Source organism: Aedes albopictus, chromosome 2 (assembly GCF_035046485.1).
Source record: "Aedes albopictus strain Foshan chromosome 2, AalbF5, whole genome shotgun sequence".
Taxonomy (NCBI): Eukaryota; Metazoa; Arthropoda; class Insecta; order Diptera; family Culicidae; genus Aedes; species Aedes albopictus.
In genome coordinates this window covers 128,403,091-128,426,503 of record NC_085137.1, presented here as the reverse complement: position 1 = coordinate 128,426,503, position 23,413 = coordinate 128,403,091, and the positions used below count along the sequence as shown (strand labels likewise).

Below are 23,413 nucleotides of genomic sequence, written 5' to 3'. Positions count from 1 at the left end.
TTGTTTCTGTGACGGGATCAATAGCAGTTGATCTGCATGGACCACTACTACAGGATACTTTGGGCAATTTGTCTACTTGGGCTCTCAAGCTGGGTATCGAATTCTCTCCGGAGAAAACTGAGATGGTTGTCTTTTCTAAAAAACATAAACCGGCTAAGTTTCCGCTCAATCTGATGGGTAAGACAATCACTCATAGCTTGTCTTTACAATACTTCGGCATCTGGTTCGACTCCAAATGCACATGGGGGAAGCACATTGTATATCTGATACAGAAATGCCAAAAGCGAATCAACTTTATGCTAACTATAACCGGAACATGGTGGGCAGCACACGTGGAAGATCTGATCAGGTTGTACCAAACAACCATTCTGTCGGTTCTAAAATACGGTAGCTTTTGTTTTCAATCCGCGGCGAAAACACACTTGCTGAAGCTTCAACGGGTTCAGTACCGTTGACTTCGGATTGCGTTCGGTTGCATGAACTCGACTCATACAATGAGATTAGAGGTACTTGCTGGTGTACAGCCTGTGACAGACCGCTTTGCGGAAATCGTTACACCCGATGAGAGGTTGTGAATCCATTGGTCATACACCCTTAAATGAAACAACACAGCACACGAGTAACTTTCACACAGCGACCGAAAAGACAAAAGAATTTTCACGCAGATTTGTGTAACACCGGATCAGCACATGTTTTGTGTTGATCCAGTGTTACACAAATCTGCGTGAAAATTCTTTTGTCTTTTCGGTCGCTGCGTGAAAGTTACTCGTTGCGCTGTGTACATCGAGTTCTGCGTGTAGCAAACTTCGAAAAGCTGCTCGAACAAAACTCTCAAACTCGTTTTATGACTGTGTACTACTGGTACATGGCACTGGAGGTTAGCCCATCTCCGGCTAACACTAATCGCGGTAACTTCTCAGACTTTGACAGTTCCTCTGCGGATTTTTATCTATCCATGAAGGATGAGATCACCGGTATACCAGAATCTGTTCGTTCCGTAGGTAGGGTATCGGGATGCTTCGTTGGCATAGTCCCCTCGTTCGGCCTATCTCAACGTTAACCAAAAACTCAAACAAGTACACATAACTGGGTATCGGAATAGCTATGCGGCAAATAAATGTAACATTTCGTTTCAATTCTAGCACTTTGGAGCATTAAAATTGAATGAAAATGTCACTTTGTTTAGCTTTTGTATACGCCATGATTCTTCGGCTTAGTGGGTAGTCTATACACATGATCATAAGGGCATGATTCTGGAACATTTCGAACTGACTTTTCAATAACTGAACATTTGGTGCGACGATCAAAGACGCTATTTTGAACTTGTATACCTATTTGTTTTCAACGAATAATAAATATTTAAGAAATTGAATGTGGGCCGAATATTGAGGACATTTTTTTCACTATGTACCCAAATCATGGCCCAACAGTAAAATGACGTCAACAACACCGCTTGCGTAAGAACCAAAAAGAACGAACAGGAAGAAAGATTGTGTGTACGGTGACTGTAAAAATATAACACAATAATAGGGTTTCGTTGTTTTTGTTAATAAATTAAGAAAGAACTTTAGTTTAAATAATTTATTTACAGTTTTTTGAAAATTTGGCTCCGAAAATGTAATTTACAAGTAAGATTGGTGAACAAGCAGAGATAACACTTTAGCAGAAATATTGAAAAAATTAAAAAATAAGTGGTTCTAGTGCATGGAAAGCAATAGGCCAACGTTGTATCCACTAATAGGCCAATTTTTGTACCATAGACCAACGTTGCATACCATCGCATCGATACTTTTCATCTTAATTAAGTAAATTCTTGAATATTTACGTTAGTTTACTTCCAATTGGCGAAACATGCGTTGCCTAGAGTGTGTAATAGGGTCAACATATTATTTCTAGTGCTATTAATTCATTAATTCATTAATTCATTAATTCATAATTTTGAATTATGGTCAAGATTGTCAAGGTGGCTTGCAAATTAGGCCAAGGAATGGTACATATACCCTATTCCACAAATTTTTGCAAGTAAGTTCGGGCATGTCAGCGGGGATAGACAGTTCTTCACAGACGGTTCTAAAACCGATGACTCGACTGGTTTCGGTGTCTACAATGAATTTCATAGCGCCACCTTCATACTTCAAAAACCTGGTTCTGTATACGTTGCAGAGCTAGCGGCCATATATTAGTTAACCACAGGTCTTCCAATGCAGATGTAGTTAGCTACGAATCTTCTCTGGATACACCGTGCACATGCACACAAATTGATCTGTCAGCACCATCGCTGCCAGACGACACCGGACACCGAAGGAATGCAGCTAGCTTGGACAACGTGACCAGCGCATCATCGTCGCTAGGTGCTAGGTTAGCACATTTAAGGTCTAAGGGGCTGTCCATAAACCACGTGGTCATTTTTTGGGACTTTTCAACCCCCCCCCCCCCCCCTCAACCCCCCCCCCCCCCCCGCGTGGTCATTAGTTCATACAAAATTTTTTATTTGTCCATACAAAATGGTCATTGGCCGAACCCCCCCTCATGACCACGTGGTTTATGGACAGCCCCTAAGGTAGGGCAGTTAGGACTATGAAGTTGTACAATAAAATCAGTCTTATCCAGTCTTTCGAATTGTTAACTTCGTTCAATCTTTTTAAAAAATACAAATCCGAACTGTCGGATTTAAGCTTATTACACCTTAGAGTACATTAGCACTCTTCCACCTAAACTACTACTTCGTTTTTACCGACAGTCTAAGTTCTCTGGAGGCTGTTCGGTCAATGAAACTGATGAAGCACTCAGCGTACTTCCTGAATAGAATACGCCAAGTCTTGAGTGCTTTGTCCAATCGCTCATACACCATCACCATAGCTTGGGTCCCTTCACATTGCTTGATTCCGGGTAATGAGAAAGCGGGCTTTCTGGCTAAGGTGGGTGTTAGCGAAGGCGATGTTTACGAGTGTTAAATCGCCTTCGACGAATCAGCTGGCAAACAAATGGAGAGATTGGGAGATGGTTGCACTCCATCATCCCATAGGTATCGAAGAAGCCATGGTTCAAAGGGTTGGATTAAGGCCGCTATTTCACGCGATACCAATAATTCTACCAAGCTACTTTTGTGCTCATTCTGCGAATGGAGTGACGTGAGAAAAGTCAGAGTCGTATATGGAGGTGAGAAATCACGACTCGAATGAGGTGACTCTCCATTTGATTTACACGGCGAGTCACTTCATTCGAGACGGTATTCCTCACTTCGATATACGACTCCGACTTTTCTCACGTCACTTCATTCGCAGAATGAGCACATTTAACTCCTAATTGCCATTCTGTGATCATGAATTTTATTGCCAATCATTTTTTACGGTGAAATAGACTCGTCCTATACATACATATCACAAATTATTGAAACATAATAGAATATTTGATAAATGTACAATACTTTAGAAATAAAATTAAATGGCACTCTGCGACATGGCTGAAACGTGTTTTGAGATATGATTCAAAATTGGCTTGATTTTCATCGAATGAGTGTAATCAGTTTCGTACCTTTTAATTCCGCCCTATGTTGTTTATCTTTTGACAGATACGCGTATTTCGACTAGCACTTGTAATCTTATTACACCTTAGAGTTCATAAGCACTCTTCCACCTAAACTACTACTTCGTTTTTACAGACAGTCTTTGCAAAATTTCATCAACTTTGATCAATCGGTTTGAAAGCTACTGATGTTGATAGAGTTGACTGATAGTGAAAATTTTTCGTGATTTTCATGTGCGATGTTTGCCTATTCATAACTTTTGAATTACTCTACCAATGTTCATGAAATTTTCACAGAAGATTTTGGTTTATGTGTATGTTATGCCTGCTAAATTTGATGATTATTGATATAGTCCAAGATATAGTCCTTTCAATAGTACAATCGAAACAATAGAGAGTTCTGAGTAATTGCTGACTGAGGGGCTAAAATCACGTTCAGTCCCAATACATGTTTCGACTATAAAATTATTGATAGTGCATCGATTTCTTTGCCTATACAACAAATGTAGATTGAGAGGTTTGTGTTCCAAATTTCAGCCATTGCCTTTGCCAAATTCAAAAATTACAGCGCTGACAAGCAAAACCAGAGGCTATACAAAATTCAATGGCGCACATTCTACTCTTTCATTGCTACAATAAAAAGTATTGCACCGATTCACATGAAATTTTGTAGGCGAAATGAACACATTTTAAGATGTTATTAGGCCAAATTTGAGCAATTTTAATCTATTTCAGAGTTACAGCTGTATTTCTGTGCCTCGATTATTGCAGATACAGGCTTTATTGCCCGTTGTGAAGATTTATAGATTCCAACGCAAACAAATGATTAGGCTCATTTTCAGCGTAGGTGCGTTATAAATGTTTGTTTACAATGCAAAACTATTACCACATGTGTACCTAACAACACAGCGTAAAATATTCACCAGGACGCGGTCTGGTTTTATATCTGTGGACCCACGCAAGAAAAATCCACGCAACTAATTTTCGCGCAGGAGTCTAAACAGGTGGAATCTCCGCAATACTACAGAAAACCAAATTTCGACTAATTATAATCATACAAAACATACTATGTTTTGTCTAAACATGATTGAAAACACGTCTTAAATAAGTAACTTCAAATGTTACTCTAATGTGACATATGGAACATACTGAGCATGTATTCTAACAAACAAAGTGTACATAAATATAAAATATCCAACATAATCGAAAACAACATGCAAGGTTTGTTTGAGAAAACAAAATATTTTCTATAATACGACTTCTTAACAGAAGATCACTGTGCATTTGTTTTTGGTATCATGGAAAAGACATATCCATGACATAATATGTTTCGCGAAACTTCATAATAACTGCTCTAGGACAAAGTACATATTTTGCTATTTCGGATTATGTTTTCGGTGTCACTTGGGAATCTCTGTCTGGGGCGTGGCTTAACAGGATATCGAACATGTCGTGCCCCCTTTCGTTGGTTCTCTTCTTGTCGTTGTCTACCGTAAATCCCCTTTTTTTTTTTTGGTTCCGTTACAGATCAAGACATTTTTTCCCATCAATGTTTTTAATATAAGATAGCAAATAATTTAGTTTAAGTCCCCTAAATCCCTCCTTTCCCATTTTAATTTTTGTAATCCCTAACCTCGAAACAGCCGCGAGTACTTTGGCTTCCCAAACTAACATAGTATTAAAGGCAGAAAAAATGTTAAATGTAAAATTAATGTAAAATATGTATAAATGATTTCGGCTCAGTTATGCCCATGTGGCGCCCGAGCCTTCCAAATAAACGGTTAAGTAAAAAAAGGGGTAACTTTGCCAATTTATCGATCGTTTACTCGCTGGCTTAACGAATAAAATATTTGTTCTGCATAAATCAGAATTGTTAGAAACATTCCCAGTAATCATTTGGCTTTGAATTTTGTCCAGCCGTTCAACACTATCCTGACGGCAGATGATTCACTCTCCCGTTTGCCGGAGGTTCGTCGCCTCACGTTCACCAAGTCTCGCGAGCACTTATTGCCGCTCCGCGTGATGTGATTTTCGCACGCGCGAATCTCACGCGCAGCGGCCGTCAGCGCGCTCCTCGCTCTTTCTCTCGCTCCTCAAAGGGAGTTTAGCGCGCGCGCGATGCTTGACTGACTGGCTGGTTGTTGGCTGCTGTTTGGTTTTTACTTTAGTCGCCGCCGCGCGCAAGTGGTGAACTTTTGATTTCGTTAAAGCTCCCAAGAAGTGCTCGGCCGGAGATCAGTCGCACAGGAGACGTCGCAGCGTGAGCACGCGAATTCCACCACTTAGCAGTGGCGATCATTGGCGATCGCCATCCACCCACCTACCCCCCAGTTGTGGATCTTCTCGGAGGATCACCGCTCTTTTCGTTCGTTGTGAGTTTTGCGTTGGGGGAGTGAAGAGCCGAGTCCGAATTTGTACACACAGCCCCACAGAGCGTGGACCGCGCCAGATTGGGGAAGATCTGTGAGAGTGTGTGCATTTTCGGCTGGATCAAGAAGAGGCATTCGGAGAAGAAGACACCCGCAGGGAAAACCGACCGTTGGGCCAATTTTTCCGTTCAGTTAGTCGCGATTAGTGGCGTCGTGTGGATTCCGGTGTAGATCTCTCGGAACAGGTCGTCGGGCGGTCTTTCGTGGGATGATGGTGGCAAAAGTTGCTTGATATTTATGCGCAAAATTATGACCTAAGCCGCGGTGAGACAAAGCCCCTGGTCGCGAGTGAGTGGGCGTAAGCGAAGAAGAAGACAAGTGTGAAGCGAAAAAGCGTGTTTTGGATGATGATCTTCTTGTGTGGTTGATTTATGACCCGGATTGGTAACTTTAAGAGGTCCAAAGAGCCAGTGTTCGCGAGAAGAGCCGAAGAAGCAGTTTCCTCTATTGCCCTATTGTGTCTACTCGGTGAACAGTGACCATAGTCCGAAGACAATCGGATCCCATTGTGTGTTTCGGCCAGCAGGGAAATTAATTCTTCAGTTTTCCAATTTGTAGGATTTATTTTTTCGCTGAGAGGAGAAAGTGATTAATTGAATTTATTAGTGAGGAAGGAAGTGAAACCATCAATTGAAGTGATTTGCCAGCAGAGCGCGGTGATTGATTCAAAAAGCAAAAGTGCAATTCGGAAGGACGGAAACGAGAAGTGCATTTGTGAAGAGCGAGAGAAGCACAGGAGGACCCCGACAGTCGCGGTTCAAGATGACGAAGTGGAGGAACGCAAAGCTGCTTAGTCTAAGGTAAGCGCTGCTGCACGGCACGGATAGAGGAAGTTTACCGGGACAGATGCGATGTGTCGTTCGCGTACGCAACACGAAAGACTGGTTTGAGCGGATTTATCTGTTATCGGGCGTTTTCAAAATGTACAACGACGATGGGCGAGTTTAACATTATTGAACATGAACGAACACTCATATGGGCTCTGTCTGCGGGAGCAGAACAGGGAAATCAATTGCGATTGTTATCGGTTTATTCTGAGCATGACAAATTCATTTAAATGCATTCTGACATTTGTAATTGTAAGAGCATTGCTGCAATTGTCAATTACTTTTCATTTAATTTTAACGTAGAGAGAAACAAATTACTAGAAGTTTCCATTGTAGCTTACTATTCATATGACGTGATAAAGCAAATCTGAGCTTGGATTCAGATTCAGCAGTCCAAAATCATTCAAAGGCACATAATTTTGCCTCTAAGACTAACTATTTTTAGCTTATGTTTGTGTCGCTGTGTTATTCGCCACGGTGAAGTGTTCGGTAATTCTGGCAAAATTGAAGATGAAAACAATTTCAGCAAACATTTCTTAATAATTCACAAGCGAGAAGCATGAAGCAAATTCCGCAGCAGTACTACAGGTGGTTTTATGGAGCACTCAGAAATATAAACGAAGTGATTTAAAAGGGTCAGATGTTCTCAACTGAACTTGAAACGAAAATTGCCGAGCAGTTTCAATGGAAAAAAACTTCTAAAAATTATGGGTTATTGTTCAAATTTCTTTTGACCGACTGAATTCCAAATGCCTCAAGAAATTCTAAAACAATTTCGGTGAAATTGTGTTTATATCATCAGAAATTTTCCCAAGAGTTCCTTTGTAATGCCTCGCTCAAGTTTGTTATAAAACGTGCTCAAAATCCCATCCCCAAAGGTAGTTTCAAGAATGCTGTCTAAAAGTTTCCCAGACACTTTTGAGGAACTCTCCGGAGTATTATGAATTTCAGTAAGAACTACTACTGCAGGTTGTTCGATTAGATGGAAATTCAGAAGTATTTCCTTGTCTGTAAGAGAGACTCCCTACTTGGAACCGAGCACTATGTGGGATGCATTTGAGAAGTTCTCTATGGATTGTTTACAAGAAAAAGTTTTCAATGTCCTTAGAAGAGACACATGAGTGAATGTGTCATGACTGTCACAACGGCCGGCTTCCGAGTAGTATAAAAAAGCTCGAAAATACACGATAATGGATTTTAATGAAGGTATCTAAATATAAGCACTGAAATATCATCTTATCTTGTCTAAATGAGTTAATTATTGTATCCTCAAATAATGAATTTGTTCTTGGAAAGCTCAACAAAAGCCATTTTCAGATATTCCTGGAACAAATTTTAAACATAATATTAGGATATTTTGTTCTCTGGACTTCTCAACTTGATTGACAACCAATAGCCCATTTTGATTGCCCATACTTTGTAGCTACCAGTGCTGATCCTTCTTCTTCTTCTTTATGGCTCTACGTCCCCACTGGGACTTGGCCTGTCTCGTTTCTACTTAGTGTTCTTCGAGCACTTCCACAGTTATTAATTGAAGGGCTTTCTTTGCCTGCCATTGCAAGAATTTGTATATTGTGAGGCAAGTACAATGATGCACTATGCCCAGGGAGTAGAGAAAATATCCCGACCGGAACGGGAATCGAACCCGCCGTCTCCGGATTGACGATCCGTAGGTTTAACCACTGAGGGCCCATATAGCCGAGGCGGTAAACGCACGGGTATTCAGCATGACCATGCTGAGGGTGACGGGTTCGATTCCCGGTCGGTCCAGGATCTTTTCGTAAAGGAAATTTCCTTGACTTCCTTGGGCATAGAGTATTTTCGTGCCTGCCACACGAAATACACATGCAAAATGGTCATTGGCAGAGGAAGCTCTCAGTTAATAACTGTGGAAGTGCTCATAGAACACTAAGCTGAGAAGCAGGCTTTGTCCCAGTGAGGATGTTACGCCAAGTAGAGGAGAGGAGGTTTAACCACTAGGCTAACTGGAGACCCCCTGCCGATCCATATTTTTATATTTCAGCAATTCCAATACAAATGAATAAAATATCCCGGAAATACGAAATTAGATCAACTAAAACATCTTAAGTGATCGTCTCTGGATTTTATCAAAATTATTCACCCAATCAGAAGTAGCTGGTGAAGTTCCCCATCAATTCTTTTAAAATCTCTCTAGAAATTTTGCAAAGTTCCATCAATTGTCCCTCAACATACACGCCATGAAGTCTCCTCAAAAATCTAAAAGAGCTTCGATTGTTTTGATGTTTTTTAGGTTTTGAAATTCTTACGAAATTATTTTTTGTGTAATGTCTTTTGGGCATACGGTTGGAGTCACCAAACATCTAATCTCACCATGTTATAGAGTAGTGGCTGGAAACGGAAACAGGGGACATTTCGCAACAAATGTTTCTTCTCCTTACCTACTGGTATATGCTTTATGTGTCCGTTCTTTAGTATTCACTTGCGTTTAGTCTGTACAACCGCTTGCTAAAGACGTTGCCCGTTTCTCTTTTTTTCTGTTTTAGAAATTCCTTAAAACAATTAAGAGGATTTGAAGCATACAAAAAACGAGGCTTTCTCTTTCAAAGTGTGAGAAAATTCAAAATCAGTTGATTTTTTTTTCGATATTTCGTATTTTTTTCTAAACTTTGCAAAAATAACCTTTAAAAAAACTCAAGAAATTTTTTATATACTCTATCCAAATTCAATAAAAAAATTCCCTTACACTCTTATGCATCTGGGCCGGTAATTATTCAAGAAAATTTTCCAAAGATTTACCTAAAACTTTTTTTATTTACGACCAGAAAGTTTCAAAAAATCAAAAGAATATGTCTATATAATGCATTCCAAAAAAAAACCAAATATTCCTCCAGTGATGCTCACTAACGATAAACCAGCCTCAGGCTAAATTTCCCCATAATAAATAGTCAATAACAAAAAATGCTTACTACCAAAAGGGCGAACACGAAATTAGTGCGACACCGAAAATGTCATGTCAACTTTCTTATAATGTTTAGAATGAAACCAAAATTTTAGGATAGTTTTATACATATATTTACTTCAAACGTCAAAAGAAAAAATTCAACGCATTTTCGCTTGATGCCCTCCATCAAAGTCTTTACAGTGTCATCCGGTACCAGTTTCTCAGTTTCTTTTTTTTTCATTTTCTTATCATGTCCTTCTCGTCTTTGACTGTCTTCTTGCTCTTCCGAAGTTCCCGTTTCATTATTGCCCAGTACTGCTCCACCGGGCGCAGCTCCGGACAGTTTGGCGGATTCATGTCCTTTGGATCAAAATGGACAGAATTGGCCTCATACCACTCCAGGACACTTTTAGAATAGTGGCATTATACCAAATCTGGCCGAAATAGCGGAGCTTAGTCGTACTGCTGCAAGAACGGCAAAAAGCACTTCTCGAGGCACTCAGATTTGTAGATCTCGCCATTTACTGTGTCCTTTGTCACGAAATGCCCACTCTTCAGTCCACAAGAGCAGATTATCTGCCAAATGAAATATTTGGAGGTGAACTTTTACATTAGCCGGGGCCCGTGGCGTAGTTGGTCACACGTTCGCTTCATATGCGGATGGTCATGGGTTTGATTCCCAGCCCCGGCACTTGCAATTTTTCGTCAGTTGCTTTTCCTCCGAGAGCAACTGACACTGACCCTCTTCAGAGCCCCATGGCTTAAACGGACCCGGATACCTGGACATCGGCGAACTGCTACTCATAATGAACCCCCAATCGGACTGGAAAGGAACAACGGCCATCCATCATCATCCTTGTGCTCATCATTCTACTAGGTATAAAGTAGAAAAAGTGAAAGCAGCAGAAACGCAAACAAGTTCGATAAAGTAGAATAGAATCTAAGCTGTTCGAGCCCGTATGAAGTTGATCATCAATATTAACTTCTTTTCTCGATCAGCCTAGATAGCTGTGTAGTGTCGGTAGCGGTTGTTTCAATTGGCTAAGAATAACACTACGGACCGCCTGTTCCGGTGGTAAGAGTCCACTAAACAGGAAACCCCAATCCAAGGTGTCAGGCGACCCGTGCTGAGGGATGAATGGTTGAGGGGGTTTAAAACATGCTCGATCTTTAACGGAGCCCGTAACGTGGGTAGATCTCCCTTTTGGGTTGCGTTACGGAGTAAGATCTACCAAACTGAACCCTGGTGACATCCAGCTGATTAGGTAATGCGTTTTGGTAATAAGGATTCATGGTACAAAGCCCTTGTTATTAGTGACAGTTTCTAAAATTGCATTTATTTTGCCTTACGGATAGTTAATGACTCGGTTTATCCTCGCCGAGACTACACTTGATGTAAGGAAAACAAACATGCTTTGCGTATCTAATTGCGTAATAACCTACTAAGGACTGATAAGTACTGGTGATCCAAGGACTCACGTGAATTCTTATTACCGAACATATTCTATAATTTGACAGCGTTTTGCAACTAGCCTAAAGCCCCGGGTTTTTCAATGTTGTCCTGGGACTAAACTAGGAGCAAGACTCGGATGAAGCCAGAGTTCCGATGCATGGACAAATAACAGTTCTACCGTTTTGTTTTTCTCAGAAATAGAATCAATTATGTGTGATTAAGGGCGTACTTTCGCTGGGATTTATTTCCCTGTGAAAACGGTACTTTTTCATCACATTCGATTTCTCGAACCTCTGAGATAACAAAACAAGATCTGTACAGAAATCGATGCTCCATTGCCTCAAAAGATCAAAATACTGGTCGCAGTGGCTCATCCGAACAGAAAAAAAAATCTAGGCTCTGTTCAAAATGTAAGTGCAGCTGTCAATTGAAATTGCTCACGTAGTGCCCCAGTGGACAATAGAGCTGTAAATTAGGTTAAGTGATTAAGAATAAAAAAAAAACTTTGACATTTTCCTTTTCTTAAATTTGTCGTCCACATAGAACTTGCTACTGTCAGTGAAAAACTCCTACCCCGGAATATGCTTAAATCGGCTTTTATATGCGTTTCGTCGTCCACCACACAGCAGCCATATTTTGTCAGCATCTTCTCGTAGAGCTTCCGTGCCCGAGTTTTAGCCGTCGATTGTTGCCGCTCATCGCGATTTGAGAAGTTCTGTACCCTGTATGTATGTAGTCCATCTCTCATCTTTGAATTCTGAACGTAACTCTGCGACATGCCGATCTTTTTAGCCAAATCACGGCTTGAGACGTTGAGATTTGCTTTAATCATCCGCTTCACCTTTCCCTCCGTCTTTTTGTTTTCCGGTCTCGGTTTTCTTAAAGCTCCTTTGCCGTGGTCCAACGTCAACCGCTCCTGGAACCGCTTCAACCACTCCCGACATACTCGCAAAATGCGAGTTCTTCCTTCGGAAGGGAAGTAAAGCGTGGGTCCCGAGATGAACTAGCCTAGGGCTAAAAATCTCGTTAATACAGATAAAAAAAACTCTGGAGACGGTTGAATGGTGAATGTTCAACATTTTTCTCAACTGTCGGTTTGACAGGTCAGGAAATTCCAGGTGATTGGAAAGAATTTGTTCTCTCGACTCGCGTTGGTTCACTTCCATTTTCGTTGAATCGAAAAACACGGCATCGAGTTTGACAGCATGTAAACAATACACAAAATTTGGTTGATTTTTACCCAATGGTAAAAAAGTTATGCCCTGTTGAATGTGTCGCAATAATTTCGTGTTCGCCCTTTAATGAAAATATCTATAATTTTGATATGTAATAAATTTGTGATCTTCTGACTTAACTTGAAGTCTAAGGATATCTCGAGTCCTGAAAAACAACAATACGAGAGGCTTTTGTTCGAAATGGCATGAAGCCGCAAACAAGAGCCTGTGTATATCTGCTACAATACTGTAGCTTCTGCAAGCCCTTTAAAATGCTTTGAATTTAAATGTACTTTTTGTTTTTTTTTTATCTTAAGTGTAGAATTAGCAAAAGGTTAAAATACACGTTGATAAAAACAAAAAATAAAACATTATCTGTATTAACGATATTTTCAACCCAAGGCTAGTTCATCTCGGGACCCACGCTTTACTTCACTTCTGAAGGGAGAACTCACATTTGTCGTTTGTTTGAAAACTAAATTAAAAGTTTTTTATGGGAACGATTTGCATATTGAACCCCTTGAAGGTTTTTGTAATGGATGAGCTCAGCTGTCAATCAGTTGCTGTCAAAGAGTGGGAAATAGTCGGCGTTCGTTCTACAAATCGATCGAATAAATCTGACAACTGAATCTAAATTTCCACTTAAAATGTGTGAAAAGTAAAATCTAATCAGAGTGAACCATAAACCATTTCATATAACTGACGAAATATTTAAATTCTTGTCCAGAAGATGGATGTTTCCAGTTCTTTTCAGAAAGATGAGTTATTTGTTCAATTCAAATCAATTCATGCCAACAACTAGCGCGAGAAGAAAGTATCCGTGTAAGCCAGAAAACGAATGCCTGAAAATCCAAAAATATTTCGGTGTGCCTGATATCATTTTTTTTTTAATATTTCTGAAGATTCCCTCAGAATGTTCTTTCTTAGATTACACCAGAAATTCCGTCCAGGCAATCTGCCAGAAACTTCTTTTGAAGATTCCAATAACTTCTGTCTGTTTGTCGCTTATTCAAGAAATGCCATCTAAATGTTTTCAAAAATTCCACCTTGCACTTCTCCTTATTCCTTAATTGGAATTTCTCCAGAAAACCTTTAGAAATTTCTGCGTGGGTTTAGTTTGGGATCCTGATGTTTGTTCTAGGAACTCCCGAAGGAATTCTGGAACAAACTTGTGCAAGATTCCCAGAAGACAGTTCTGGAGGATTTCCAGAAGAAACTCAGAAACTTCTGAAGGATTTCCACATTTTTAAATGGAGCTTCTGGAGGATTACCAGAAATAATTCCTGGGGGCTACCAGAACCAATAAATGAAAGATTTTCAGAAGAATTTGAATTGAAGAATTAGCAAAAGCTACTCCAGGAGGATTTTTAGAAGGAACCCTTGGATCATTCCCAGAAAGAAGTACGGAAATATTCGTCGAAAAGTCTCCTGAAGATTTTCTGAAGGTGCTCGTGAGGAAGTTTTTCAAACGCAAATCCTGGAGGATACCTTGAATAAATTCTTGAAGGAAACGTAGCGAGATACCCTAAAAAAATCTAAAGACAGTTAGAAAGAATTCAGAAAAAGTTCTTGGATGAATTCAAGTTTGAAGTTACAGCAGAAACTCCTGCACTATTACCAAATAGAACTCCTGCAGAAATCCCAGAAGGAACTCCTGATGAAATCTTAGAAGAAGAAAACACTTCGAGGAATCACAGGAAGAATTTCGGGAGGAGCCCCAGAATAAACTTCTGGAGAAAAGTCGGAATAAACTTTTATGAAATAAATTCGAAAATAATCTTAGATGTATTTCAGCAGAAAATTCTGAAGAAAACCAGGTAACAACTTCTAGAGAAATTTCAGAGGGAAAATTTTGGTGAACCTCGAAAGCAACACTGGGAGGAATTTCAAGAGGATCTCATGGTTGAACCCCATTCCTCTATAAATTCCGAATCTTGCTGGAACTCCTGAAACAATCCTCATAGGAACTCACTACCCAGCTAACACAAAGTCTTATATGATGTTGAATAGGATGCTGAAGTGGAGGCCATATGAGTACATGCTTCCATTTAACCGCGTGTAAAGTGTGCGTATATCGCCTCGACTTTTGCATCATATTCAACATCATTTGCGATCGTGTGTTAACTGGGTACATCATATTTGTGGTGTTGAGGTGAAGTGCAAGATTCTCACGCAGCGCCTACCGTTTCGAATACGGTAGGCGATTCTTTTTACTTGAAGCAGTATTTTATCATGGCAAGCAGAACTTTTGGTTACTTGGATTCCATCATTGCTTCATATTGAAGTCTCAGTGGGTGAACTTTCTTTTGACAGAATTTCAGCTTACATTTAGATTACAGAAGATGAATGGGAATGACTTTGTTCGAGTTCTCCACATATTCGGCCTGATGAACATGCGGGGCTATCAGTGTTGTCGACTTGATAAACAATTAAGAATCGATTATTTTTCTGACTTGTTTAGACAAAGAAACAAAATTAATATTAAATAATAGTTCTGTTCAATGAAGTAGGCTGAGCATTGCACTTACCCGGGTAGAGATGAAGTACTAACGATCAAAACATGATATTGGTTTGATTGATATAAGAGATAAAAGATCTGAAAATAATATCTAAAAAATGTTCCTGGAACATTTGGACAAGATCAAAATTTGATGTTTCAAGATCAATCGAATAGCTCGCTGCTATTGGTTAGATTTTACAAGATCTAAATATGATCTGATGATGATGTTCCGGGAGTAAATTTTAGATATTATTTTTAGATCTTTTATCTCTTATATCAATCAAGCCAATATCACGTTTTGATCTCAATATCAAAATATGCTATAATTGAGCTCTTTTCCTCTACCCGGGTATCTATTCTTACCTAAAAATGGGTAAGAGCAAGATGCAGCAACTTCAACAATGTTCAATCTACTTCGTTGAACAGGACAAATGTTTAAATTTTGTTAAGGATATTTATTTAAGCTTAATATTGACTATTTTTTTAGATACGGTTCCGGGAATCCGGAACATCTGAAAAGTTAGTTTTCTTCATTACTATGTGCCTGAAACCCACAAATGTTATTCACTCTATACATTTTTTTTTGCAAAACTTTGCACACTTCTCTGGAGTGAGAAACATATTGTTTAGGCTCATTTTTGAAGGGATCTGGTCAATGCGAGACCGGTTACAGGGATCCCCCGGGAAACGGCTCAGTTGGGTAACGACAATTAGCTTCGTATCTTTTTGATATGTGCTGGCTTTGATGGTTTTCAAAGAATAATAAACGAATGATCATTATGGTCCACCTGTGTGGTCACCAGAGACACATATATTTTGATTTTGCAACATAAATAGACATTTGGCAGCTGACCTGATATAAGTATTTCTTGCTTGTGGTGCAAAATGTGAGAAACTCATCCATCGATCTAGTTCTTGGTGATCAAAGAATCGACCAGAGTTTAACTTCGCACTAGGAAAAATGCAGGATGTACTAAAAAATCTGAAATTCTCCAGGAAAGCTACAAAAGTTATACTGAGAATTTCTGTAGGAGCTGTACCAGAAATTTCTCCAGAAGTTTCACTGGGAATACCTGCATGAGTCAAACCAGAAATCCCTCCCAGAGGGATTCACCGATAAATCATCTGAAATCTTCGCGGAGAATTCTTCTAAGTGTATTTCGGAGAAATATGAGATCGGTCTCTTTCGAAACTGCTGGAAAATAATGAAGAAAAAATCCGGGAAAACTCTTAAAGAAATTTTCGGACGATCGCCCGTAGAAATTTTCAGAGAAACTACTGAATAAAATTCTGGAAATCTACAGAAGAAATTTCTGCTAGAAACATTCCTAATAAAAACGGTGAAACTCCTAGGATGATTCCTGTGGAAGTCCATGAGAATTTCCTAATCGACCTATTTCATGTTTGTGTGTGTGTGTTTTTTTTTAATTTGAAAAAAAAACAAAAAATTGCGGTAGAGCTAATTTCCGGTGGAGCTCTTACAGGAAAGTTCTTAAGGGGTTTCCCGGTGAAACACCTTGAAGATTTCCTGCAGGAAATCTTGGGGGGTTTTCCGATGAAAAGCCTAGTAAAAAAAATCGGTGAACGTCCTAGGAGAATTCCATGTGGAGGATTTCTCAGTGAAACCGTTCGTGTATATCTACTGTAAATTCTATAGGAATTTCAGATGGAACTCCCTGCAGAAATTCGCAGTGGAAGCCCCAAATAAATTCCCGGAGGATCTCCTGGAGGAATTCACGAAGCATCTGTGTTTCGCAGCATCTTCATGTAAGCACAGTGTAAATCGTAGAACACTTTCTGGTTAAGCTACTAGAAGAATTCATTGGTAAACTAAAAGAGTTCACGGTGAAAATCTTAGAGAAATCAGATTGGAGCTACTAGAGGAATCTCCATTTGTACTTCTGAAGAAATTCCCGGTGTAACTCTTGGAGAAAGTCCCAGAGGAAATCCCAAGAAAATTAATATTCTGTACGATTTCTAGAAAAACTCCTAGTGAAACTTTCAGAAAAGATTCCGGTGGAGTTCCTTTACAAAATCTTCCTGTAGATCTCATAGAGAAATTCCAGATGCTTTTGCGGGAATTTGCGGTGGAACTTCTAAAACAATTCCGGAAGGAACTCATAAAGGAATTGACGTATCCACTCTAGAGAAATTTCCAGATGAACTGCATGGAGATTATCCGGTGGAACTCTGAGAGGAATTCTCGGTAGAACTTCTAAAAGAATTCCCACTGGAACCTACATTCAAATTCATGGTGCTCCTGCGAGACTTTCCGATTACGTATGTAAGACATGAGCCACAAATTACGTAACGTGTAGGGTGAGTGTTACGCCCATAGCACCCATGCATTTTTTTTTTGGATTTCCATACAAAAAAGCGTTACGCAGGAGGGAGTGTGTCAGAAAATTAAGATTTAATAATAACTGGATGCTTCCTAGAGAAATTTACGATGGAACTCCTAAAAGAATTAAATTGACAAACACAAATGCAAATTGTAACAAGGACAAGGACGATATACAATTTTTCCCTTGAAAAAGGCCAAAACCCATGGCAGAAACGTCGGGTAGAATAAAATAAATCGTCAATAAATTAAGACTGAGACAGCCGTTTCTACGAAAAAAATATGAATTTTCGGAAATTTTAAATTTTTGTAGCAGCATTTCCTAAAACACTCCACGAATTGAAAGTTATCGGAGGTTTTCAAGAAACGAAAAATGAGCTTCTTGAGCTATTTTCAAAGTAACTCTGGTGCAAATTTCGTAAAAATCCCCTATGAAAACAAAATAAAACGAATTGGAAGAATTTTTGAAAAAAAAAATATTTTGCTGAAACAATTAATAAGTGTGTAAAGATTATGGGCTGATAAAGGCAACCGTTGGAGAGCAAATTTCGAAGGGGATTTGCTTGGGCGTTCTTAACAATTTACAGTAGAACAAAATCAAAAACGACCAGCAATTAAAAGAAATTTCAAAATAAAATATGAAACAATTTACTACTCATACTATCATCATTTACACGTTTATTGTGATTATAAGACACAATCACGAAAAGAAATAGAGAAACACAAAACAATTCCCCCAGTTTTGTCCCACAAAGCGACTATAAGTAGCAGCCGTACTACTATCTCTCAGCCTTGCTCTACAGATAGCCAATCAGCCAGCCAGCCAGGCAGCCACCTTATGCAACCCTTTCGAGTTGCTTCTGCGGGTTTTGTTGTTTATGCGCGTGGTAGGTACGGTCCCACACCGGCCAATACGCGCGAGATGTGCAATAGACTGCAACTTCAACCGACGACGACCGACGACGCCAGTCAGCCTCAGCCAGCAGCAATCAGGTGCTACTACTGCTCTTGCATGTCGTTATGGCTTGTTGTCTGCCAACGCCGCCACCACCATCACCATTTTGACGGCGGCATTTTATTATCATCTTCAGTTTTGAAGTCGAAGTTGGCTGTTCACAGCCTCCAAAAGCAGCAACTTTGTAGCTTGGGTACCTATAAGGTACGACGATGAAGATTCATCCACCTCCCCACATGGGAATGGGGGCTCGATGATGTTTTGAAGATTTTTGTCTCGTTGATTCAGGGGCTTGGAGCGATAAGGAAGTTACCCAAGCTCATCGTCGACGAGTGGTCCCATTGAGATGCTTTTTCTATGCTTTTGTGAAGACCCTTTCGAGGAGGTGGTAGACAAATTGGGTGGTAATAATCCAGAAATCCAACCGATTAGACTAAGCTGCACACGTTATCCGCTAGTTAGCGAACATGAGATGGAGGCATAGGCGGCGTCAAATGAGGAATGGAGATTCGTTATGCAATCTCGAGTTGTGGGAATTGATACATTTCAAGTATGGTGATTGAGGGCTTGCACGATCTACGGTTTTAATTGTAATTTTCGTGAATGGATGGTGGATTATCGAATGATTTGATGGTTACACAGTCGGAAGAAATTTAAATTACCCCCTATAGGATAATCTGCATTTTATCATCAGTTTTTATCTCATAGTGTTATAATTTCTCAGGAAAACAACATCTTGAGTTACTTCTTATTCTTCTTGCTACGTAACGTCCCCACTGGGACAAAACCTGACTCTTAGCTTGCTGTTCTATGAGCATTTCCACAGTTATTAACAGACAGTTTCCTCTACCAATGAACAGTTTGCACGTATGTATCGTGTGGCAGGTACAAAGATACTCTATGTCCAAAGAAGTCAAGGAAATTTTTTCTTTAGGAAAAGTTCTTGAATAAACCGGGAATCGAACCCATCACCCTCAGCAAGGGAATACTGAATACCCAGGTCTTTACAGCTATGACCAACATATCCTTAACAAATATTAAACAAAATAAAGCAGCAAAAGATTTGTAATTCGAACCCTTTCACGTGTTTTCGATATGTTTCGATCCAATGTTCCAAGGTGAAGTGTCGAGTCGTTACTCCTGTTAAACACCCGTCGAAGTAAACAGCCATATGTCAAACATCGCGTCGCCGCCGATCGACCGACCGATGATGTAGTAACGAAATCAATAACACAAGCTCAACGATTATGAGCTCAACTAACTTAACTTATGCTCACACATCTAGCGGCGAACAAACGGTGCTATGTCTACAGCTACATAATAACTAGCATTTGGCATGTTTGCAACAAAACACCCCCACCCCGGTGTTGGTGGTGGCGGCGGACCTATAGCACGTTGTTTGGCATGAATCTGACTAGCAAAACTCGAGTAACACACATTTGGGGCAGAAAAAAATGCTCATACATTATTAATCAGCTTGGATAGCGTCGCGTCGTAGCCGTCATGGTGTGATGGCAGTAGCGTCGAGAGTCTCAACTTAAAGTAGTAAGGAGCAAAAGTTTAACTTATACCGAAAAATAAGATTTTCTTGAATTTTCTTTAATGCTAAGACCATGTTCTCTTATTGAGACAATTTTTGAAGAAGTACATTGTGAGACTACTGCAAAAGTTACATGTGAGGTTCTTATCTTATTGGAGAATATCTATGACGCATCATTACAAACTATCTCCATTAAGAAAAAATATTCGACTGGGATTTTTGATAGCTATGGAGTTTTTCGACTTTTGGTCACGGGAAAAAGCGTTGATAATTTTATATCATTGCCAACGTTTCGATCCCTGAGGAAGATCCAACCCGTGGATCGAAACGTTGGCAGTGCTATAAAATTGTCAACGCTTTTTCCCGTGACTGAAAGCCGACAAACTCCATAGCTATCTCCATTAACACTGCCTAGAAATACTCCAGGTAATCTTCGCAAACTTACCCTTGAAATAATAAACTCGATAGAACGTAAAAGAGAACCAACGAACATTTGCCTCAATGCACTCTATACCACCTCGATCTTCGAATAGCAACCGCATGCTTGGTAAAACCGCACTCACGATCTGCCGGGCGATCGCGTCCAACTTCTAAGTCCATACACACAGTCAAATTGAATAATGGTTTGGAAAACTCGAACTGAACAGCCGGCACGTCACCCCAAGAAGGAAATCGACTCCAACAACCTATACGTTCGAAATGACTCGAAATCGTGGTACCAAAGTGTAACTTTTGCATTTTGCGATGTCGAGGTCACCGCCGCGCCGCCACCGAGGAGAGTCAGGCCGGAACCGATCGATGCAGTCTGTGAACCAGATGGGGGTTTCTCTGTGAGGTTCAAGACGAAGTTCACCAAACTCGCGATTCAGTTTACCGGGTTCTGCTGTGACATTGTACGTTGAACTGAAATTTCGCAATAGTGATCTCGCGGACGTATCAATTACCTAGGCATCCTAGGCAGATTGGGACTGTGCAGTTGAGCGATATTTGGGTTGTGGATTGCTTTTTTACACCGTGAAATATTTAGCCATTTTCAACCAATTTGATTAACACTGGCGCAGACAATGCTAAATTGGGTGCTGTTCTCGTTCGGTCAGTTGGATCATTAATCTGTCCATCCAATTGGATTAAAATGCTTGAAATTCTTCCAGCTAATTCGGCACGAAGGTTATAAACGGAGAGGGTGAATGTAGGTTGATGAACTCTATCAAACGTCGCATTGTTGTGAGAACTGCAAGAAACTGAGTATCGAACGATCGCGAGTAGATTGCTCTGTACAAGCAATTAGCCTATGAGCACTCTTAAAGTGATAAAAATCTTCCTCATTTGAAGTGATAACTCCTCCATGTGAGCTCATAGAATTTCAAACGATTTTATCCTAGGTAGTGTAATTTAACTGGGCAAAACCTTTATGGTTTGGGGAACAATTTTCCTAAATTTGTACTTCTGAAATGACGGCCTTGGTGGTCTAGTGGCTACCGCTTTTGATTCGTATGCAGAAGGTCATGGGTTCAATTCCTGGCGCGTCCTTTTCATCCGACTTTGTATCTTTTTACCCACTTTCACTCTCTCTCTTTCTCTCTCCCTTCTCTACATATACAACTCATGTAAATTTGATTATATGTTAACGCCTACAAGTTATGCAACCAAAGCGAACTGTGCCCGCTTCTCCTTCACAGTAATGACCACATAATCTATCACCTTACGAGAACACTATAAATATCCCCTTTCCATGGATCGCATCACCGACCCAACGGTGACTCCCAGATCTCCCATCCTTTCCGTCTAACAAATACCCCAGTCCGTGCTGGTTGTGGGGACGCAGAGGTGCTCTCGGTCTTTAGTAGCAACAACCAGCATTCCTTTCCTTTCCCAAATGACTTTAAAAACGTTGTAAATTGCACTTTGAGAATAAGTGGAGTGTCCAGCCCTTATTCATTTGGATCTCAGTGCAATTGGTACCAGCTCAGATCAATCACGGAGGAGCAACCATTGACATGTATAGTCAGATTTGATCGTTTTTTGATCGTTTTGATCATTTGTGCTTCTGAAATGACATCTACCTTTAGCATATTTTTAAAACCCAATCTTCTCAACAAATCAACAGGGACAAAATCTACTATTCAGTTTATCCAATATCCAAGATAGTGATCGGGAATCCAAGATGGCGGCTAGATGGAAGGGTATTTAATGGAGTTTCAGTCTCTCAAACCATGCATATGTGTCTATTTGGTATGGGGAAGCAGTCTGGAGGCCAAAATGACGACAAGAATTTCGAAGATGGGGAATTTAAATCTAAAAAGGCGGTTCAATTCTCCTTAGTTATTTAAGAATTTAGAGGTTTAATTGTACAGCATAGCAAAGAGGGTTCGTCTTGTGCAGACCGGGGAAAGTATCTCATTTGACCAAATTATGCCAATTTTAGTGATGTTTTAGTCTAGCCTAGTCTAGTCTACACATACACAGTCAATCATTGAAAGAATCCTGGAAAATGATAGAATTGACTTATCCGATCTTGTCATTATTAACGCTTGTATCACATCAGAGATGTATTACAACTCTTAAAGCGGACAGGCCTACTTTGCAGCATTGTTATTGTTATTGGAATCAGAGAGTGGTGACATCTCGTTACATAACATAAGTGGAACTCCATAGCCAGAGTGAAGGAAAAAGTAGACTCTTTTTCTTCCAGCATGCAAGGCTGGTATATCTAGTATAGACGGCATCGAATTGATATTGGTAAACAAAAAAACATCTGATCCTGCCATATGGCAGCAGTCCAGTTTAAGCAAAGAACACAGATACGAAGATCGGAAGCAAAAACATGCGCAAACTTATTCATTTAGTCATAAAATGATTGAAATCTGCGAAATAACGTTCTGCCAGTCTAGATCTGTAAATTCTTTGTTTAACTTCTCGACAATGAAAAATGGTATCATGTAGAAAAATGTTATGGTAGTAGTGTTCTAACGCATTTGTCATTTCAGTGCCCCTTATACCAGCAAACGCATTGAAAAGGCTTCAACTTTTTTAACAGAGTTACACTTATGTTACGTGATCTCGTACTAATGGTTCCGTTTACGTGACATAAATTTGAATTTGTCAATGGTGGGAGTGACGTTGCTACAACGTTTAATGTGACTCCATGGCCCATAGTTGCGGCACAGTTATTCACCCCGTGTGCCCAGGCCCTTTTGTCTACACTTAAGCGTCTTTTCTTGCTCTCTGAAACGAGAAAAAAATACCACATCCACTTACTAAGGGCGACCTTGCTGCCAGTATCTAAATAAGCCAAATCACCAATAATGCCAGTTTCTACTGTTTATTTTTCACTTTCAATTTTGCACACTTCTTCCGAAGAAGTCTCCGGCAGAGCACAACTCTAAGCAAATCACGATTAGGTTCAATCGATGACATTGGCAGCTTTGTTAAAACACGTCGTAATACACCAGTTTAACAAAATCTTTTAAAATTGACGACACAATGAAAATACTATTTTTGGTGATATTTTAATACGAAACCCTATCAAGAAGTAAGTGCATGCCTTACTTACCTTACCGATCAGGCTAAGGCCGGGGTGGCCTCTGCTGTACATAGTAGCCGTCTCCATTCCACTCGGTCCATGGCTGTTTGTCTTCAGTTCCGCACTCTACATAGGGTCCGCAGATTGTCCTCCACTTGGTCGACCCACCTAGCTCGCTGCGCT

At 40.0% G+C, this 23,413-nt stretch overlaps 1 protein-coding gene across 3 annotated transcripts in view; it reads left to right on the top strand.

Moving 5' to 3' along the window:
* Window positions 1-5,704: 5,704 nt before the first annotated feature.
* LOC109430623 (uncharacterized) overlaps window positions 5,705-23,413 on the top strand; it is a 144,015-nt gene continuing 126,306 nt past the window's right edge. Inside the window, exons 1-2 of one of the 3 annotated variants that reach the window (XM_019669287.3) lie at window positions 5,705-5,897; window positions 6,513-6,754. In XM_019669287.3, the coding sequence (XP_019524832.3) occupies window positions 6,717-6,754 (38 nt within the window). In that variant the 5' untranslated portion in view covers window positions 5,705-5,897; window positions 6,513-6,716. Of the gene's footprint in view, window positions 6,219-6,512; window positions 6,755-23,413 lie in introns of all 3 variants that reach the window. The other 2 variants (XM_019681911.3, XM_019676067.3) reach the window with 2 other exon arrangements.